The sequence below is a fragment of the Pantherophis guttatus genome, chromosome 3 (genome assembly GCF_059756535.1).
Source record: "Pantherophis guttatus breed Tessera chromosome 3, ASM5975653v1, whole genome shotgun sequence".
In the NCBI taxonomy this organism is placed as follows: domain Eukaryota; kingdom Metazoa; phylum Chordata; class Lepidosauria; order Squamata; family Colubridae; genus Pantherophis; species Pantherophis guttatus.
The window spans coordinates 162,439,627-162,458,021 of NC_142065.1; the positions used below are offsets into that span (position 1 = coordinate 162,439,627).

The 18,395-nt window shown below is 36.5% G+C and overlaps 1 protein-coding gene across 3 annotated transcripts in view; it reads right to left on the reverse strand.

Annotated features, from left to right (window-relative positions):
• Positions 1-18,395, reverse strand: part of GNAL (G protein subunit alpha L) — a 116,807-nt gene that overhangs the window by 62,253 nt on the left and 36,159 nt on the right. For 2 of the 3 annotated variants that reach the window (XM_034429432.3, XM_034429431.2), the window contains exons 2-4: positions 14,267-14,339; positions 13,476-13,530; positions 13,238-13,357 (exon numbers count right to left, since the gene is read on the reverse strand). In XM_034429432.3, the coding sequence (XP_034285323.2) occupies positions 13,238-13,357; positions 13,476-13,530; positions 14,267-14,339 (248 nt within the window). Of the gene's footprint in view, positions 1-13,237; positions 13,358-13,475; positions 13,531-14,266; positions 14,340-14,620; positions 15,097-18,395 lie in introns of those variants that run through there. The other variant, XM_034429433.3, reaches the window with a different exon arrangement.

Sequence of the window (18,395 nt, forward strand, 5' to 3'; positions counted from 1 at the left end):
CACGTACTATAGAAACTATAATTTTTCAATATATCATTAGTTAATTGTAAATAACTGATTACATCATTCTAAAAATCTGAAAAATCATAATTATTGTAAACTAGACACAATATGTCAAAATGTTAATTATAAAATGAATCTGTATTAAATTGTAATCTAGAAATTGTTTCTTATTTCAATTAAATTGTATGTCAGATTTTGCAAATTTCTGCAACAGGAGGCAGAAAATATCCTCACTATATTTATGATGTACAGAGCTAATTCAGTAGTACTGTGGGAATATACTGTTCAGTAAAATTTAATAAGAATATTGGAGGTTAAAAAGTAAATTCTACTTTTAAGATTTGTTTCATTCTGAGATGAATCATTTTCGAAATCTGTTAAGCTTCACAGCATAGCCACCAGATTTGAAAAAAGTGATCTGACCTTATCTTTACACTTCCAGTCATTTTTAGAAAATGACCTATCCGTTTTAGTGATTAGGATTGGGATACTATATTAATGATAGAACATTTTATGCCATTTTTTCTAAGTAAAATATACAGTATGAATTTAATACTTTTCTTCCACTGAAATTCTCATAGTTGCAAATCTACTATAGGATATAAATTCGCAACTATTTAATCACATAATCTAACTTGTTCAGTTTCTGAGTCTTGTTTCATCTATAATTACAAATAAGCTCCAGAAAACCTTCCATTATAAGATTTCAATTAAATGTTGAAATATCCTTCCTTGTTTTTGCAGTTCTTTTAATTATTGCTTTTATTTGAATAGCTTTGGTCAACCAGATCACTAAGGCACATTCATATACCAAGAGGAAATGTTATTCTCTTATAGAAATAAATCCCCAGCAAGACAAGCATGATCAAGAAAATCCTGTTTTCCATTTCAATTCTCAATTATTACTAGGTAAGAATTGCCCGTGGGTCTCTAAGCTAGGAGTCAGCAAACTATTTCTATAAAGGGCCAGATCCTACTGTGCCTTTACTTCCATGGGGACAGCTTGCAAGCATGGCCAAGGAGCATGGCAGCCATTGGACTATATTGGATTGCCAAGATGGAGACTGCTGATAGGCTACCACTCAGGACATTCTGGCCCCTCTTCATTCAGAAACTCAGCAGAGGCCTGGTGTTCTGCCCTTTGCATCAGAGGTGGGTTCCAGCAGGTTCTGACCAGTTCTGGAGAATCGGTAGCGGAAATTTTGATTAGTTCGGAGAACCGGTAAATACCACCTCTGACTGGCCCCGCCCCCATCTATCCTCTGCCTTCCAAGTCCCAGCTGATCAGGAGGAAATGGGGATTTTGCAGTAACCTTCTCCTAGATTGGGGAGGGAATGGAGATTTTACAGTATCCTTCCTCTGGAGTGGAGTGTTCTTAACTTTGTACAGTTGTTAAATGAATGGTCATAAATTGAAGACAACTTGTATAGAAATGGTTTTATATATTCCAACCGTTAGGGTTTCAAAGACAACCTAGAAACCTTTTTTTATGACCTCCAAAACTTTTGTACTAGTCAGTATCATACAACATTTGAATCAAATCCATAGTTAATTGTATAGAGGTTTCTTGCTTAAAGTTTCTGAACATCCTTTTGTCTCAAATGTGCTTTTGAAGGTGCTTTTTGAACTGAAAAGGTGCTTTTTGAATTGAAGAAGCTTCTTGGATGAGAAGCAAAATATTTTCAAAGAAAAAAACCAAGAATGTCCAGTTGCCTTTTTAAAAGCAGCTTTGGGACAACCATGACCTGGATGATGGAGAATCTCTACAGATGATTATCCCTTTTCACGTGCTTAGTTTTATAGTTTTAATATGGTTTTTATGTTCTTACTTTAGATTGGAAGCTGCCTAGAATTAGTTATAATATGCTACAAATGGTATAAATAAATACATTCAGTTTGAGCTTAAATAGAAAAAAAAACAACCTGTGATATATATTTCATTTCTATCTTACCCTTCTACTGGAAACTCTACATGTTGATGACAGGCAATCTTCTGCCTGGGGAATAATGAGACCTGTTTAGCTTTAAAATAAAAGAGCACTGTGTACTTGAAAATTCCCATGTAAATGTATTAGCAGTTGATATCGTCACTGTTTCTCTAGTGAACACCATTTATTAAACAATAGTGCTCCCCAGCTGCTACACTAGGATTCAAGTGGAAGAGCCCTAACAATGTTACCATGGTAGAGCATCGAGGGCACATGAGGAAGAAATCCAGAACAAGTTGTTGACATGAACAGTTGCTTTGCAACAACTACCAATGGAGAAACAGGCTGAAAAATAACTTTACCCAGCAACACACAAAATCACAGAAAAGCATTTACTGCAAAAAAAGAAAAGGTAGATCATAGCAAAATGGAGAAGATAATTTTACATTATAGAATTTTAACAAAGCAATATTAATTGTGTATCCAGTAACATACTGCGCTTTTGTAAATTTTTTCGGAGCAATGAAAAAGTCTTACTGATTTCTACTATTTTTCCTCCACTATGCCACAGTTAGCAACAAAAGCTAGCATTTTGCTATCTAGTTATCTTCTCTGCTGAACTAAGAAGCTTTCATATAAAAATCCCACATTAAAAAAAAATAACATAAAAAACTAGAGAGGGTATATGTCATAATTTTATTTTGATATATTCCTCCTGATTTTTTCTTTATATTGTTCATGGTCAATACTGAATCAGCAAAATATTCCTAGTTTTGAATTGTTCACTTTACAGTGAATGTTTATAAATATCCTTAAAAAAGGAATTTGAAAGTTTTGTTTTTCAGTATTGTGCATCAATTGAGATTATTTTTCTAACAGCTCTAATAATGGACCAAATGTTAAAATAACTAGCAAAAGAAATTCCAGTATAAGTTTATTTCTGGAGTACATTACGGAAAGGGTTATGGAAACACCCAAAAAGGGATTGATTGACTCAGTCAACTAATAGCTGAATTTAACCCAAACAGATTCATAATTGTAGAGATTACATTCATTACACACAATCATGTTTTTGGAACACTTAAGTCCAGCCAACTAGATCTTTGTTGCCAACCTAGTCTTCCAAGAAGCTGCAGAGAAACTGTCAACATACAGTACCTCTCAAACACTGATTGGATATAGCAATATTTGCCTTCCTGGCCAATGGAGAAGTTATGAGATATGATATAAAGTAGAAGAGACCAGCGATATCATCAAGTTCAATTATTCTACTAAGTGCATGAATCCAAATTAAACCAACCCTGAGATATAGCTATTCTGCCTGATTATAACCAATGAATACACCCATAACTATTCTGAATATTTTTATCACTGAGCTGCTCTTACTGTTATTTTTTCCCCTATCAGTCAGCTGGGATCAGGCTTCCTATAGTTGCAATTCACTGCTTCAAGTTCAGCACATCAGTATGAAAAAGAACAGTTTCTGATTTTCTTTTGTGTAATATACTTCAGCTATCTTGCATTTTCTCTTTTCACAGGCAGATCTTTCAAATTTCTTTGCTGTGACTCCATAGAAATTAACTTCTATCTAGATCATCCTTGGCACCCTCCTCTTATTCTAATTTATCTGAATGGTACCCACAACTGGATACCATACTGGAGCTGAGGTCTAACCTGTGCAAAATAAAATGGAACAATTACAGGTAGTCCTTGATTTACAAGAGTTCATTTAGTGACTGTTAGAAGTTTCAACAGCACTGAAAAAAGTGACTTATAACTGTTTTCCACAGTTATGACCATTGCAGTATTCTCATAGCTGTGTAATCAAAATTCAGATGCTTGCCAATTGACTCATATTTATGATGGTTGCGGTGTACTGGGATCATGCAATCACCTTTTGTAACCTTCTGAAAAGTAAAATCAAAGGGGAAGCCAGATTCACTTAACAACTGTGGCAAGAAAAATCATAAAATGGAGCACGGTTCGCTTAACAACTGTCTCACTTAGCAATAGAAATTCTAGGCTCAACTGTGGTTGCATGTTGAGCACTACTTGTACTTCCTATGATTTAGACACTATTCCCCTGTTGATGTAGACCCCATATATTGTCCTTTGAGTTTGGAAGTCAGGAAATATGAAACTCACTAGTGTTGTAAACTAATTTTATATAGCACTTTTTGACATTAAGTATTCCATATACATGCAAATCTTGGAAACATATGGCTATTCCTGGCTTTTGATAAAACAAAATCTGTACAAGTCTGGAATATGTCACTTCTGCTCCCCATCACCTTCCTTTCCTTCTCTTCCCTCAGCTGCCCTTAGGGCCACCAATGTTCCACTCTGTCATAATTCTGTCACCTCTTAAATCTTCAGCATCTTTCCTCTTGTTTATAAAATTAACTTCATATTTGAAATAATTATTTTCCATTTTAAAAATAAGTATTTATCTATCTATTGACTACTAGATCATCCATTTCTTATAAAAGAGAAGTTCTATAAAATAATGTACTATTGGTATATGTCACAGGGAAATTGTCTAAAATATATAAAGGAGCTTTATATTTATGTTGGAAATGTGTATAACAAGTTTGGTGAAAGTGTAAAAAAGTAGAAAATTCTGGATGTACATACATTTACTGATTCAGAGGCTTTTAAAAATGAATTTATAATTTATTAATTAGCTTTTTATCCCACTTTTATTTCTTTACAATAATTCAAGGTGGCAAACGTATCTAATAAAACTTTCTCCTCCTATTTTCCCACAATCACAACCTTGTGAAGTGAGTTGGGCTGAGAGAGAGTGACTGGCCCACAGTCACCCAATTGGCTTTTATGCCTAGCACAGGACTAGCACTCACAGCTTATTTCTAGCCTGGTATCTTAACCACTAGAGCAAACTGGGTGAGTCCAGGGGGGAGACGGGGGTAGGTCTTGAGGATATTATCTGGGAAGAGTTTGATCCTGTGGCTCCCGAGGATGTGGACAGGGTTCTGGGTAAGATTAGTGCTGCCACATGTTTATTGGAGCCATGTCCCTCCTGGTTGGTACTGGCCTCCCGGGAGGTTACACAAGGCTGGCTCCAGGGGATTATAAATGCTTCTCTGAGTGAGGGTGCCTTTCCCGCCGCCTTGAAAGAGGCGGTGGTGAGGCCCCTCCTCAAGAAGCCATCCCTGGACCTGGCTGAATTAGCCAACTACCGTCCGGTCTCCAACCTTCGTTTTGTGGCGAAGGTTGTTGAGAGTGTGGTGGCACGACAGCTTCCCTGGAACCTGCATGAAACTACCTATCTGGACCCGTATCAGTCGGGCTTCAGGCAGGGGTACAGCACTGAAACGGCATTGGTCGCATTGTGGATGATCTCTGGAGGGCTCGGGACAGGGGTTGTTCCTCTGTCCTGGTCCTATTAGATCTCTCAGCGGCTTTTGATACGATCGACCATGGTATCATGCTGCAGTGGTTGAGGGGGTTAGGAATAGGGGGCACCGTGTTGTGGTGGTTCTCCTCCTTCCTCTCCGACCGCTCACAGTTTGTGTTGGCAGGGGGACAGAGGTCAACCTTGCGGCGCCTCGCTTGGGGAGTGCCGCAAGGGTCGGTCCTCTCGCCCCTTCTGTTCAACATTTATGTGAAGCCGCTGGGTGAGATCATCCATGGTTTTGGGGTGAGAGTTCATCAGTACGCTGATGATACTCAGCTGTACATCTCCACCCCAGACCACCCCAATGATGCCCTTGATGTGATGTCTCGCTACCTGGAGGCCGTGCGGGTCTGGATGGGGAGAAATAGGCTCAGTGGCTAAGACCGAGTGGCTGTGGCTCTCGGCATCCCTATATAGTCAGCTGGTGCCATCGCTGATTATTGGGGGTGAATCTTTGCCCCCCACAGAGAGGGCTCGTAACCTGGACGCACGGCTGTCTTTAGAAGAGCATATGACGGCCGTGGCCAGGGGGGCTTTTTATCAGGTTTGCCTGATTCGCCAGTTGAGGCCCTTTCTGGACTGGGACGTCTTGCGCACGGTCACTCACGCCCTGGTCACCTCCCAGCTGGACTACTGTAATGCTCTCTACATGGGGCTCCCCTTGAAGAGCACTCGGAGGCTCCAACTGGTCCAGAATGTGGCCGCGCGGGTGGTTATGGGCGCAACTCATTGTGCCCATGTGACACCTCTCCTGCGCGAGCTGCACTGGCTCCCAGTGGTCTTCCGGGTGCAATTCAAGGTGTTGGTCACCACCTTTAAAGCGCTCCATGGCTTAGGACCCAGGTACCTTCGAGACCGACTTCTGCCACCAGTAGCCTCCCACTGGCCAGTCTGCTCGCACAGAGAGGGACTCCTCAGGGTACCATCGGCCAAGGTATGTCGGCTGGCGACACCCAGGGGGAGGGCCTTCTCTGTGGGGGCTCCTGCCCTGTGGAATGAACTGCCCCCAAATTGCGCAAGATCTCGCTGTGCCCTCAAGACCTTACTGTTCCTCCAGGCCGGGCTATCAATGTAAATGATTTTAAATTGGGTGTTTTAAATTTTTGGGTTTTAATTTGGGCCGAAATTATTTAATAATTTTAATTATTTTTTAATTGATGTCTGTATATTTTTGTGTTTTAATAGGCTGTACACCGCCTTGAGTCCTTCAGGAGAAGGGTGGTATAGAAATAAAATTATTATTATTATTATTATTATTATTATTATTATTATTATTATTATTACTACTACTACTACTATTACTACTACTACTACTGCATGCACAAGAATTGGAAAATTTGGCGCTACCCATAATAGAGGAATGGTTGGTAAATATGGTGGAAGTTGCTGAGATAGCTAAATTAACTTCTTTGATCTGAGAAAAGACAGTATCTACATTAGTTACTGACTTACATATTTTTTGTATAAGACAAGCAAACAAACAAAAAAAGAACTTTTTAAAAAATATGGTTTTGATGATTATACAGAAGAGAATTATGTTGTAATCATAGAGTAAGAATTTATAATTGTACTACCGTAAAGAAGATTGGGAGCAATTTCTTTGTATTTTTTTCTTTTCTTTTTTCTTTTCCTTTTTTCTTTCTTGCATTTTTAACTTGCTTTGATTTCTTTTTCTTACTTTATATTATCTTAGTTGGCATTAGATTTACACACATATACACACACATACCAACTTTGTTCTTCATTTTTTTATTGCCCTGCTCTCTATCTCCAGGAGCCAGATATGAATGCTTTCTTTGTGACAGCCTCTAAGACTTAGAAAATGGTGGGGTGAGTTAATTGCTCTAGAGAGCAAATGATTTAATTTGTTATCTGAAGCTGAAAAATGCTTTCAAAGGAGGTAAACCAGATAAAACAGGTGTACTGGATTCAATCTTTCAGAACATTTGACTCTCTTTAGAAGAATTATCTTTAAATACTCTTTGCCTGCACTAACATATTCATTAACTTTGATCTACTTACTATTGCTATAAAGAAGGAAATTTTTAGGAAAACTGAACCATAGAGGATGGGCATAATTCTTAGGTGACTCTCAGTGCTTTCAAGTGCTATCTTTGTTCTTGAGGCAACAACTCAGTTAACTCAAAGAAATTGGGAATGTGGTTTACAGACATAAGTTGAAAGGTACCTCTATATGCATAACATTAAATAAGAACCCATTAATCTTTCAGAAAGGACTATCAAATCAAGGCTACAAAATTTTCCACTACTATATGGTAGCAAAACCTTGATTTTTGTGTATTTCTAAGGTATCATCTACTGATTGTCTGGATTTCTGAAGTCTAGATATGGTAACCTTATGAATAGGAATCAGATCTAGGCCCCACCAGGAACTGACCAGAAGCAATTTTTATGAGCCAAATGTTACCATCTGGAAAAAAAATATTAAATATCCCTAGCCAGTTTCAGAAAATAGACTGTGCCACTGTCATCTTCTTGGAAAAATTAGACTCCAGAGATGGAGAGCAGAGATTAAGAAAGTAAACCTGATCCATAAATGTTATTGCTAAGAGATTCCTCAGAGAAAGGTTCATGTTTCTACTTTTCCCATTTTTCATAAGTAAATATTCAAGGCAACACACTTAGGAAAAAGACTGGTATTATGAAACAAAAAACAGAGGAAGTCCCTCCTGATCTTGCAGTTCTTTTTCCTCCACTTCTTCCCACTCCTCTCCCACTTTCAGAAGCACCTGTGTATGGATATGCATAGCTGCTGCTAGGCAACAAACCAGTGCACTTTTACTGCTTTCAGGCTATCCAAAAATCAAAAGATTATAGATATGTTCCACATGTTGACAGCTTCAGCTCTCCTTTGCAGAAACAGAGATTTTAAAATATAAGAATAGAAAAAAAATTTGGGGAAAAAAGGAAGATGAAAGAAATGAAAAATGTGGTGGGGACTGAAAGGTATCATCCATTGGTAAATCTGCCAATCAAAGCTATGTAGAGTCACAGGGATAGAAATGTAATGCTATGGTACTAAAAGTGTGACTCAATAAGATGTAATACAAACTTATCCCAATTGAATTTGCTTGATGGAATATTCACACAAGAGAGTTGCAGGCCTATTAGCAGATACACTACGCAATGTTCAACATTATATTGTTGAAACGTTGTTGGGCTTGTATATACTTCCTCTATTTCCTTTCTGTAATGTGGAAGACCTGTAATTTGAATTTCCTGCAGTGATTTTTTATGTTTGAACTCAGGCACTATATTCATAGTTTTAATTAGGTACTTAATAATGGCTGAGACACTCTTCTCTTCTGTGTTTGAGATCAGAGTATAACCAAATGGACTCTAGATGACTTACAGAACTTACATATAAAACACCATACAAATCAATATAATTAACTGAAACTGTAAACCCTTTCTAATTATTTTCACATGATTACATTAAAATGATTACCATTATTTTAAATATATCTGCTAACATGTCACTATTGGTTTTAATTAACCATTCGGAAAAGCCATGTTTTCATCTACTTCTGGAAGCTGTGAGGGTGGGGGCCACACTCATCCAAGAGGAGAAACTATTCCAAATCAGGGGAATAGCTACAAAGAATGCTCATAATCACACACACACACACATGCCATATCACCTGATAGGTTTGGACTCTTAACAAGCTATCCTAGTTTTTCAGATATGTCTATGGTGTTTTATGGCAGACAGAAACACTTGGAGAAAGGTAGCCTCTAAGATAACCAGCCCTGAGTGACCTGAACTTTGAATTGCACTTGGAAAATTACTGGTAATCGCTGTAGGTCTTGCAGGTGAGGTGTACATGCTGCCATGTTCTAGACTATCTAGTTTCCAAGTGGTCTTCAAGGATAGCCTACATAGAATAAGTTACAATAATTTAATATCTAAATGACAAGGGTATGAATGACTATCTCAAATGCAATCTGTTTCTATTGTACAACTTCAAACATTGGGTTATGACTTCCATCATACCTCCCAATAGGCTAAGCATTGAGATATGTAAATGAGGTGTTGCATCTTGTATAATTATCACACCTCCCCTGAAACCAAGTCAACCAACAGATAACTCAATGGTTTCATGTAGATATTGAATAAAATAGGGAATCTTAAGGCACTCCATAATAAAGTAACTTTGGTTCAACCTCCCTATCCCATATCACCACCTGGACCTACCCACTCAGGTAGAAGTGGAACCACCACAATACTATGTCTCCAATTAATGATTCTTGCAAGCAGGTCAGAGGCTTTGCTCCCAACAGTATCAAAAGCTTCCAAAAAATCTAAGACTTCAATAATGGCAGCCTCCATCCAAGCCCATCATGACTCATCTACTGTAATCCATAGCTCATACAATTTTCTTTGTTAATTTTTGCAAATCATAACACACTGAATTATTGATAAGATTGATAAGGCACACCAAGTCAAGCAATGTGACTCTGAGCTGTGTATAGCATAAAAACCACTTGCAAAATTAAAGATTTATAGCACAGAAAACACACACAGACACATGCATACAAATATAATTTAAAGTTATAATTACTGTATCAAAACATACTAGAACATCCTTTCAATACATTCAGACATCTTCACTAACAACTCCAAAATAAGAAGCAATGAGCATCAAAGTACAGAATAATAATCTGATAAAGTGAAAATACAGCAGCAGTAAAGAAATGCTAACTCCTCTGCTGATGTCAGAATTCTGCAGTTTACTTCTATAAACTATTGTTTATATTAGAATAGAAATACTTTATATATACATGAATGTTTTCTTAGTAACATAATCTGAATCTATATCCCAATATATTTTGATGATTTAGGAGAGCTTCATTTTCAAATGATTATTCCTACAGCCTAATTCTTACCGTATTTTACTCTAAATTAAATTTAACTGATTTAAATGAGATATAATTTCAATTACGGTTGAAATCTTATCTGTATTTATGTAGTGGCAGACTTATATAAAAAGTTAGTAGGGGAAAAATCCAATTGCATTCTAAGGTTCCGTAAACAAAGATACAGATTTTTCTCTTCTCCCCCTGGACATGCATTCAGACAGCAGAATTATATAACCGAAGGAAATATATATATTCCTTCCTGCTATAGAAATTCAAATCTGACTCCCCATAGTTTACACATATTTGTGCCTATACAAATATGCGGTTAAGCATTTTACTTAAAATACATAAAGACTGTACCTATGCACAATACTAATGCTGAATAATGATTAAGGTGCAGTAATGGGGCAGGTTTCAGCCTGCACTTGACTTTGGTGTAGCTGGACTGGATTTGAGGTAGTCTACCTTATAAGCCTGTTGTTGTAAGAATAAAATGAAGGGACTCCATCGTGAAAGATGTTTGGTCCTTAAGGAGAGCCAGGATATTAATGTAATATCACCACCTCCACCTACACTACTGAAGATCTAAAATGAAGGTAACGATTCAAAATGGAAGTTTATTGTATCAATGATACCACTGCTTTAAACCTAAGCTGAGGATGTTGTTCAACAGAATGGATATATTTATCCCATTTAAATTACCTCTGTCTACATTCTAGGTTAGCATCACACAACAGTTATTCTCCATTAGAAGCAGTTAAGATATTCTGGAATTCCTTCCCAAAAATATTAGCCCATGTTTATATGCAATATATATTGACTAAGAACGTAAGAGTGTTAGTTGAGTCAAGGGGCTTACAATACCCCCTCTTTTATTCAGGGCATCCACAGTATGGGTCAAAAAAGTCAAGATGGCAGATATAACTGTGCAATCAAGCTCTATCTCTTTTCATACGTATGCAATGAGTATAACACACAAGAAAAAAAGGTGGGGCTTTAATGATGCAGTCACATCTTGACTTTTTTGAACCACCACCTGCGGATGCCTCTGCTTTTAATATGCTCACTATATTATGCTTGAATGTTTTTAGAAATGCTTTGCCATGTTACTCTTTGAGAAGGACTCCTATGTTTCTTTAATCCAAAAGAGGTCTACTAAATCTGCATATTTGATTTTTCCTAATTAGAAAACCAACAAGTTCACTTTATAGCAACATTCCTATTATTAGGTCTAAACCAAAACTCTTATTTTCTGATACAGCAGTATTTGAATGCTCAATATATTTGACATAGGGACATTCCCAATCTGCCTCTTTACAAGAACGACATGGTCAAGTCCATATATCATTTACCAACTTTAATAAATAAAAAGGACAGGAGAACAACATTGTTAGACCAAACAGATACAACTAAAAGTCAAATTAGTATCTCTGGCATTTACATTTGTAAGAGAGTTGTGCATACCACCAAAGACAATTCTATATTACTGGTACCAAAAAAACCCCACACTGAATTCAGTGATAACTTTTCCCAAGTTGGTACAACACTGAAGCTTTAAAAGTTATGTAGTTAAATATTAGCTATCTTAGAACAAAAGTTTATTATGCTTAATAAATTATTTCAAGTAAAAAGCTATATGAGGACAGTTTTCTGAATAGTTGCATTTAATGCAAATATATAACATATAAACTGTATTTATTTAAAAATAGACTATCTCTACCATATCCCAAACCTAAACCAGAGATAGTCCTCTACCAAATGTGTCTCTTACTGAAGTTGTACAAACATATTGTGATTCTTAATAAAACTAGTAATAAACCCCATACTATCCCAAAAGAAAAACAGGAGAAATAGACTAAAATAATTCAGGATTCATAGTTAGTGACAACATAATGACATAGTTACTTATATAGAAGAAAAGAAACACATAAAAATCTCCATTATTACAGATGAATCCTCATAATTCATTTTGATCAATACTAGTAGTAGTCCTGAATGTATTTTTTTTCAAATTATATTAGAACATAATGAGTGCAACAAAGAAAAGAACATTTTACTGCTATTTGCCAACTGTGAACACAATCAAACAATCTTAAATTTCTGTCAATCATTCAATAATTTTATTGGCTGCAGGACATCAATGAAGAAATAGGAAGTAGCTGTTCCTTTTTATTCCATTTCATTATGCAAAATGATAAGGAAACGATCATGTATATGGTATTACAGAACACAACAGAAAGGGGAACAGGGCATAGGAACCAGCAAATCTTCAGTCTTATGCCCTGTTTCTCCTTCTGTCTTTTCCTATACTCTTCAAAAAAACACAATCTTTGAAAATATATTCTCTAAGAGTCTATGATCGTCCTCTGATTTCTGAGAGTAAAATCTGGTATACCCTGAATTTTATATGGTGTTCTTTTTATCATCAATTCCTCTTGCTCTATGCATTATCTATAATTATTAGCAGGTCTCCCCAATGGAGACTGATAGACGTAGGTGACTGAAAGAAAGGAGTGAGCTGAAAATTTTTAACCTTAACTTTTGTGTATATCAGAGAAATATATGCAAGTAACCTCTGCTCTAAATAAATTATTATAAGCTGTACAATGGTTTATAGAATGGCTAGCACAAATTAAATCAAAATATTGGATCAAAGTTTTCATAAGGATGAAAATGGAGTTTCTACAAGCAGTATAATCTTTCTGATAATAAAGCATCACTGATTTTCACCAACATTCTACACAAAGTTAAAACCAGTCTCAAATTTTACAAACCACAAAACTGAAAACTGATACAGTTTTGCATACCTTGTTATTTACATTATACTCTTTTAAAATATTTTAGGAAAGTAAAATGCAGCATTATATCAGAATAGATTCTTTTTCCTTATTGCAATACTAATTAATTTAATTATAATTTTATCGCAAGTCCAGGCCTCATAAATGGAAAATAAGGCACTCCTATTCTTTTTGAGAATTGAAAAGGAGAAAGAAAAAGAAATGTTACCTGGGTGTAGTCAAAGTCAGAAAGTGGAGCTATGCTTTTGATGTAATCCGCTCGAAATTGGTTTTCTTGGTTAGCTAATGGAACAGGAGGTATTAAAGTGCTCATTGCTGAAACTATAGTCTAGGAAAAAAATAACAGGACATATTAAATACTGATAGAAGTTAATTTAGCTTTATCTGGCAATTTGTTTCATCCAATTGCTAAATGTATATATATAAAAATAATAATAAAATCTTACCACAATTGCATCTTTTACATTTTTCCGAATATCCAGAATTTTTTGTTTCTTTTCTCTGTGTACAACAGCAAAAATCAATTGGTTACTCCAGTTATTTCAGAAATATTCAAGTAATAATTTGCCATGCCAAAAACTATTTTTCCCAATCACTATACTCATATCTTGATATTGTATTGACTTGTATTTGGCATACAAGTTAGCTAAAATAAATGATTAATGTCACATGATATATTGCAAGTCAAATAATTAAATATGAAAGAATTTTTGTAGGACAGAAATACTTCATCTTGTTCTATGACTTCAGTTCTAGAAGTTCAATCATATCTAAATTATTATTAAATTCTAAAAAAAAATCTGAGATAAATATTACTGACAATAAACCATGTTTATTTTAAGATGAAAATTATTACATTTTTTTCTGTAATAGTTATTTCAAACGAATGGATGATATATCTTTAATCATGCATACAGTCAATATTTAGTATTTGTTGTAAGTAGTCGCCATGTTATTGCTATATAAGGGCCTATTAAGCACTGCAGTAACAACAGTATAAAATACGGTAGAAAGACCAGATTTTGTGTGTGTGTGTTGGGGGGGGGGGCAGAATACAAATTCATGATTCTTGGAATATATATGCGTCATTGTAAAGTCCATGCTTATCATGTAATGGAAACACTGACAAAATGTGTACAAATATCAGTTCTTCTCTTTGGGCTAATGAGTTCCAAATGGCCTATTTGGACTCTTTTTAAATTTCCCTCCCCCCTAAATACGTATTAATAATTCTTACTCTGAATTAAATCCATTTACATGCAAAATCCTCATCTGCTTGACAATAGTGCTTTTTCCTGATTCACCAGCCCCTGAAAATGAAGAGAAAAATGCATGATGTAAATACATTCGGGAGAGGAGAAACACAGGTTGAAAGCATCTTTCTCTTCCCAAAATATTGTTACATATACTTTAGTCAATCTCTCCATTTTAAACCCACTCTGGTTAATAAAACAAGACTGCATTATTTCCATCTCATTTTCTCTTACACATAAACAGCAGTTTGTCTATAATATCTGTCTCCCCGGAAAAACTAACTGCACTAATGCACCCTCTCCTCCCCCCCCCACCCCACAGAAACCATTCTTCTTACCCAGCAGAAGCAAACGGTGTGTGGCTTTATAAGCTAGTCGCTCTTTCTGCAACTGCTTCTCTATTTTTTTGTTGGCTTCTCGCTGCGCTTTCTCATCAATACGCTGATCTTCTGTTTTGCTGTTGCCCAAACACCCCATCGCTCTCCCTCACGGTGGAAGTCAGGCTGCACTACTGATATATAATTCTATTCAAACAAATATTTTTTATCAGAAGATATTTATATCCCTGTGATGGTATCTCTCCTTTTTCTTCCTACCAGTTGTTCAAATAAAATGGTTTCTGGCCGTTTTCTGATCACAGTTGGTTTCTTTTTCCTCCCCCAAAGAGATATAAAGAACTTCCGGAAGAGGTAAGTGTTTTTTAACAGAACGAAAATCTGTACAAAATGCCTAACACACAGTGAAAAGAGAGAAGGCTCCTCCTGGAAATCAGCCTAATGCTGTCTTCCTCTCACCAGCATGCGCGTGCACACACACACACAAACACGCACACACATAAAGACGCGGACACGCGCATACACACACACACACACACACACTTACGATCCCTATATTTCTCTGTAAAGGTCTATTTTTGTCTTTCTAACTCAGCACTGCCTCTTTCTGTGAGACCAGGAAATAGTGGAAATACAATACTGCAAAATGAAGACAGAAAAGAAAGGAGGAGGGAAGAGAGCTGGGTTGCATGATCTGATCTAACTCCTGATGATTTTTGGTTGGCTTTACAACAAATCCTTAAAAGGGATAGTGGGAATTAGAAAAACAACTGAGGGTAGCTGAATTACTGTTTTAAAAATCCATACCGAATCATGCATAGCGTGGTTATTTTAAAAATGTGCTTCTGCTGGCATGTGGTTCTAGTTAGATTCATCCTCTCTAAATATTAAAGTCCATCGTGCAAAAGGTGAACCTAACTATAACCACAGATTATAGATTTACAATCTTTAGATGTTGGCCTTTGTAGAAACAGCGACATTTTTACAGTTGCTTCCTGTGTCTTCTCGTGTTTCAGGAGATGATATATGGTGTTAAAAGCTGGTATGTGACTGCATAAAATTTCTAAACACCCAAGTCAAACAGATTACTGATAAATGTTAATATGCTGCAGTGGATGTAAATTTTCAGATAAAAAACGTAAAATAATTTCATTTTTAAGCTCATTACTAGTAATGTCAGAATGAAAACTGTAATTGTTTCTTTACCATTTGGAGGGAGGAAGGGAAGGAATGAGAATACAGGTGTTGATTGTGATATTACTAAATAGTAAGATCTTCCAGAATATGACAACGAATGCACATAAAGACAAAGATATACTGTAGATGTTAACTGTTCTTTCAACCTTAGGTTATATTATAAATATAACCTATAACAAAAGTGACTTTATGGACTCCATAATAACCACTATTATTATAATTTGTATTAATAAATTACGAACTCTTCTCACTCATAAGGAGTCTAAGACTGGCAACTTGCTGGATCAGGCTCCTCAGTCTCTGAATCTCAGAAGATTTGCCACTCTTAGGAACTGGTTGTCAATGCACCAATGGAAGTTGACTTGGCAGATCAGGAGTAGCAGGAAGGGTCAAGTGAAGAGGGTGCCAAGTAGAAGATGCATTGGCAACTTTGGAGAATCATACAAAGGCAAGCTACTTGGCTCCTCAAGAAGCAAAGATGCAATATCCATAACTGAGTAACACTTGAATCTGGCCTATTCAAGAACATCTGCCAGTAATTGCCTCTCCATTGGAAATGATCCAACCTTGGATTCTTGTGTACATGTTCACAGAAATCATACAATCATATGGCTCGAAGGGACCTTGGAGATCTTCTAGTCCAAGATGCTGCTCAAGGCAGGAGTCTTATACCAAATAGTTGTTCAGTCTATTTTTTGAAAACCTCCAGTGATGGAGCACCCTCAATCCCAGGAGAAAAGCTATTTCACTGATTAATTGCGCTCACTGTCAGAAAATTTCTCCTTACTTCTAGGTTGGATCTCTCTTTGACAAGCTTCCACTTGTTACCTTTTGTCCTGACGTCTCATGCCCTAGATAATAAGTCAATCCCTTTTCTTTGCAACAGCCTCTCAAAAATTGGAAGACATCGGGTCTCTCCTGATCCTTCTTTCCGATAGGCTAGACTTATTTAGGTTCCTCAACCATTTATCATACGATTTAGCTCCCAGGCTCCTTGTCGTTTTTTTTTTTTTTTGCTCTTCTCTGCACACTTTCCGGATCTCAGCATATTTTTTGTATCATGATGACTAGAACTGGATGCAGTATTCCAAGTGTGGTTTCACCAGGACAATATAAAGTGGTGCTATCACTTCTAGTTGTCTTGATACTATCCTTCTGTTGATGCAATTTAGGACTGCATTGGCTTTTTTGGCAGCTGCAGCACACAGCTGGCCCATATTTAAATGGTGGTCCACTAGGATACCTAGATCCCTGTCACAGTTATTTCTGATGAGCCAAGTATCATCCATTCTACACCTATGTCAGGGTTCCTATGCATTTGGTTTTTCTTGCTTAAGTGAAGGACTATTTTTATTTTATTTTTCTCACTACAGAATTTGCATCTTATTAGATAGAGCCCAAAGCTTGTCTGTCAAGATCCTTCTAGATCTTGAGCCTTTCTTTCAAAGTATTAGCTATCTCCCCCCCACCCCCCCAGCTTGGTGTTGACTGCAAATTTGATGAGTTCCCCTTCTATTCTCTTGTCTAGATCATTTATGAAGATGTTGAAGATTACTGGGACCAAGACAGAACCTTGAGGAAATTATAGGCCAATCAGCTTGATATCAATATCTGGGAAAATCATGGGGAAAATAAGCATTTGTGAGCACCTGGGAGCATGGGAAACAAACAAGGTGATTAATACACACCACCATGCGTTTGTTATAAACAGGTCATGCCAGACAAACATTACTGCCTTTTTTGATAAAGTAACTAAATTAGTGAACCAGCGAATTGCTGTGGACATAATACACTTAGACTCCAGCAAGACATTTGACAAAGTTGACTGCAACCTCCTTCTTGATAAGACAGAGCAATATGAGATAATCAGTAGTACCACTTGATGGATTCTCAATTGGCTGACCAACCACATTCAGTGGGTTGTCTTCAATGGAACTATGTCTACATAGAGAGAAAGTATGCAATGCTCTGTTCCTTAATTCTCATCCTTTCAACTTCAACAGGCTGATTGACTTCTCTGGTGTTTGATTACTTGATTTTTGTGCTTCTCTGTTGCTGCAGTGCCCATTTCTCTGAATTTATACTCTATTTGCCTCCTGTAGCATGCTTCTGGACTGAACGTCTACATTACCTATGTTGTGCCCATTTATCAGACAAGACTTCACTTCCCTATATTTTCTGAAGTACACATGTATGCATTTGCACAGCAGGCTCTCTACCTCCCTTTGTAATTGACTGCAGTATTATTCATCAGTAAACCACTTATAAATTAAGCTGGTATGTTTGCTCAGCCTGAAATTGGACATTATCATTTTTCATGATAATGAAAAATAATTAAAACATTACAGCACAACCAAATAAACTAATATCTAATGAACAAATAAATAAAAAACATCTTGAGGTAAAATAAAGATGAGACCAAACCATTAAATCAAATTCTCTTCAGAAATGTTCCGATTTCAGTAAGACACCGAACATTAGAAATAATGGAGGAAATCATAATTCTAAACGGAGGATTTTCCACAGGACTGAAGCAGCAACTAAAAATATCACCTCCTGGCTTCCAATTTATTACTTCACA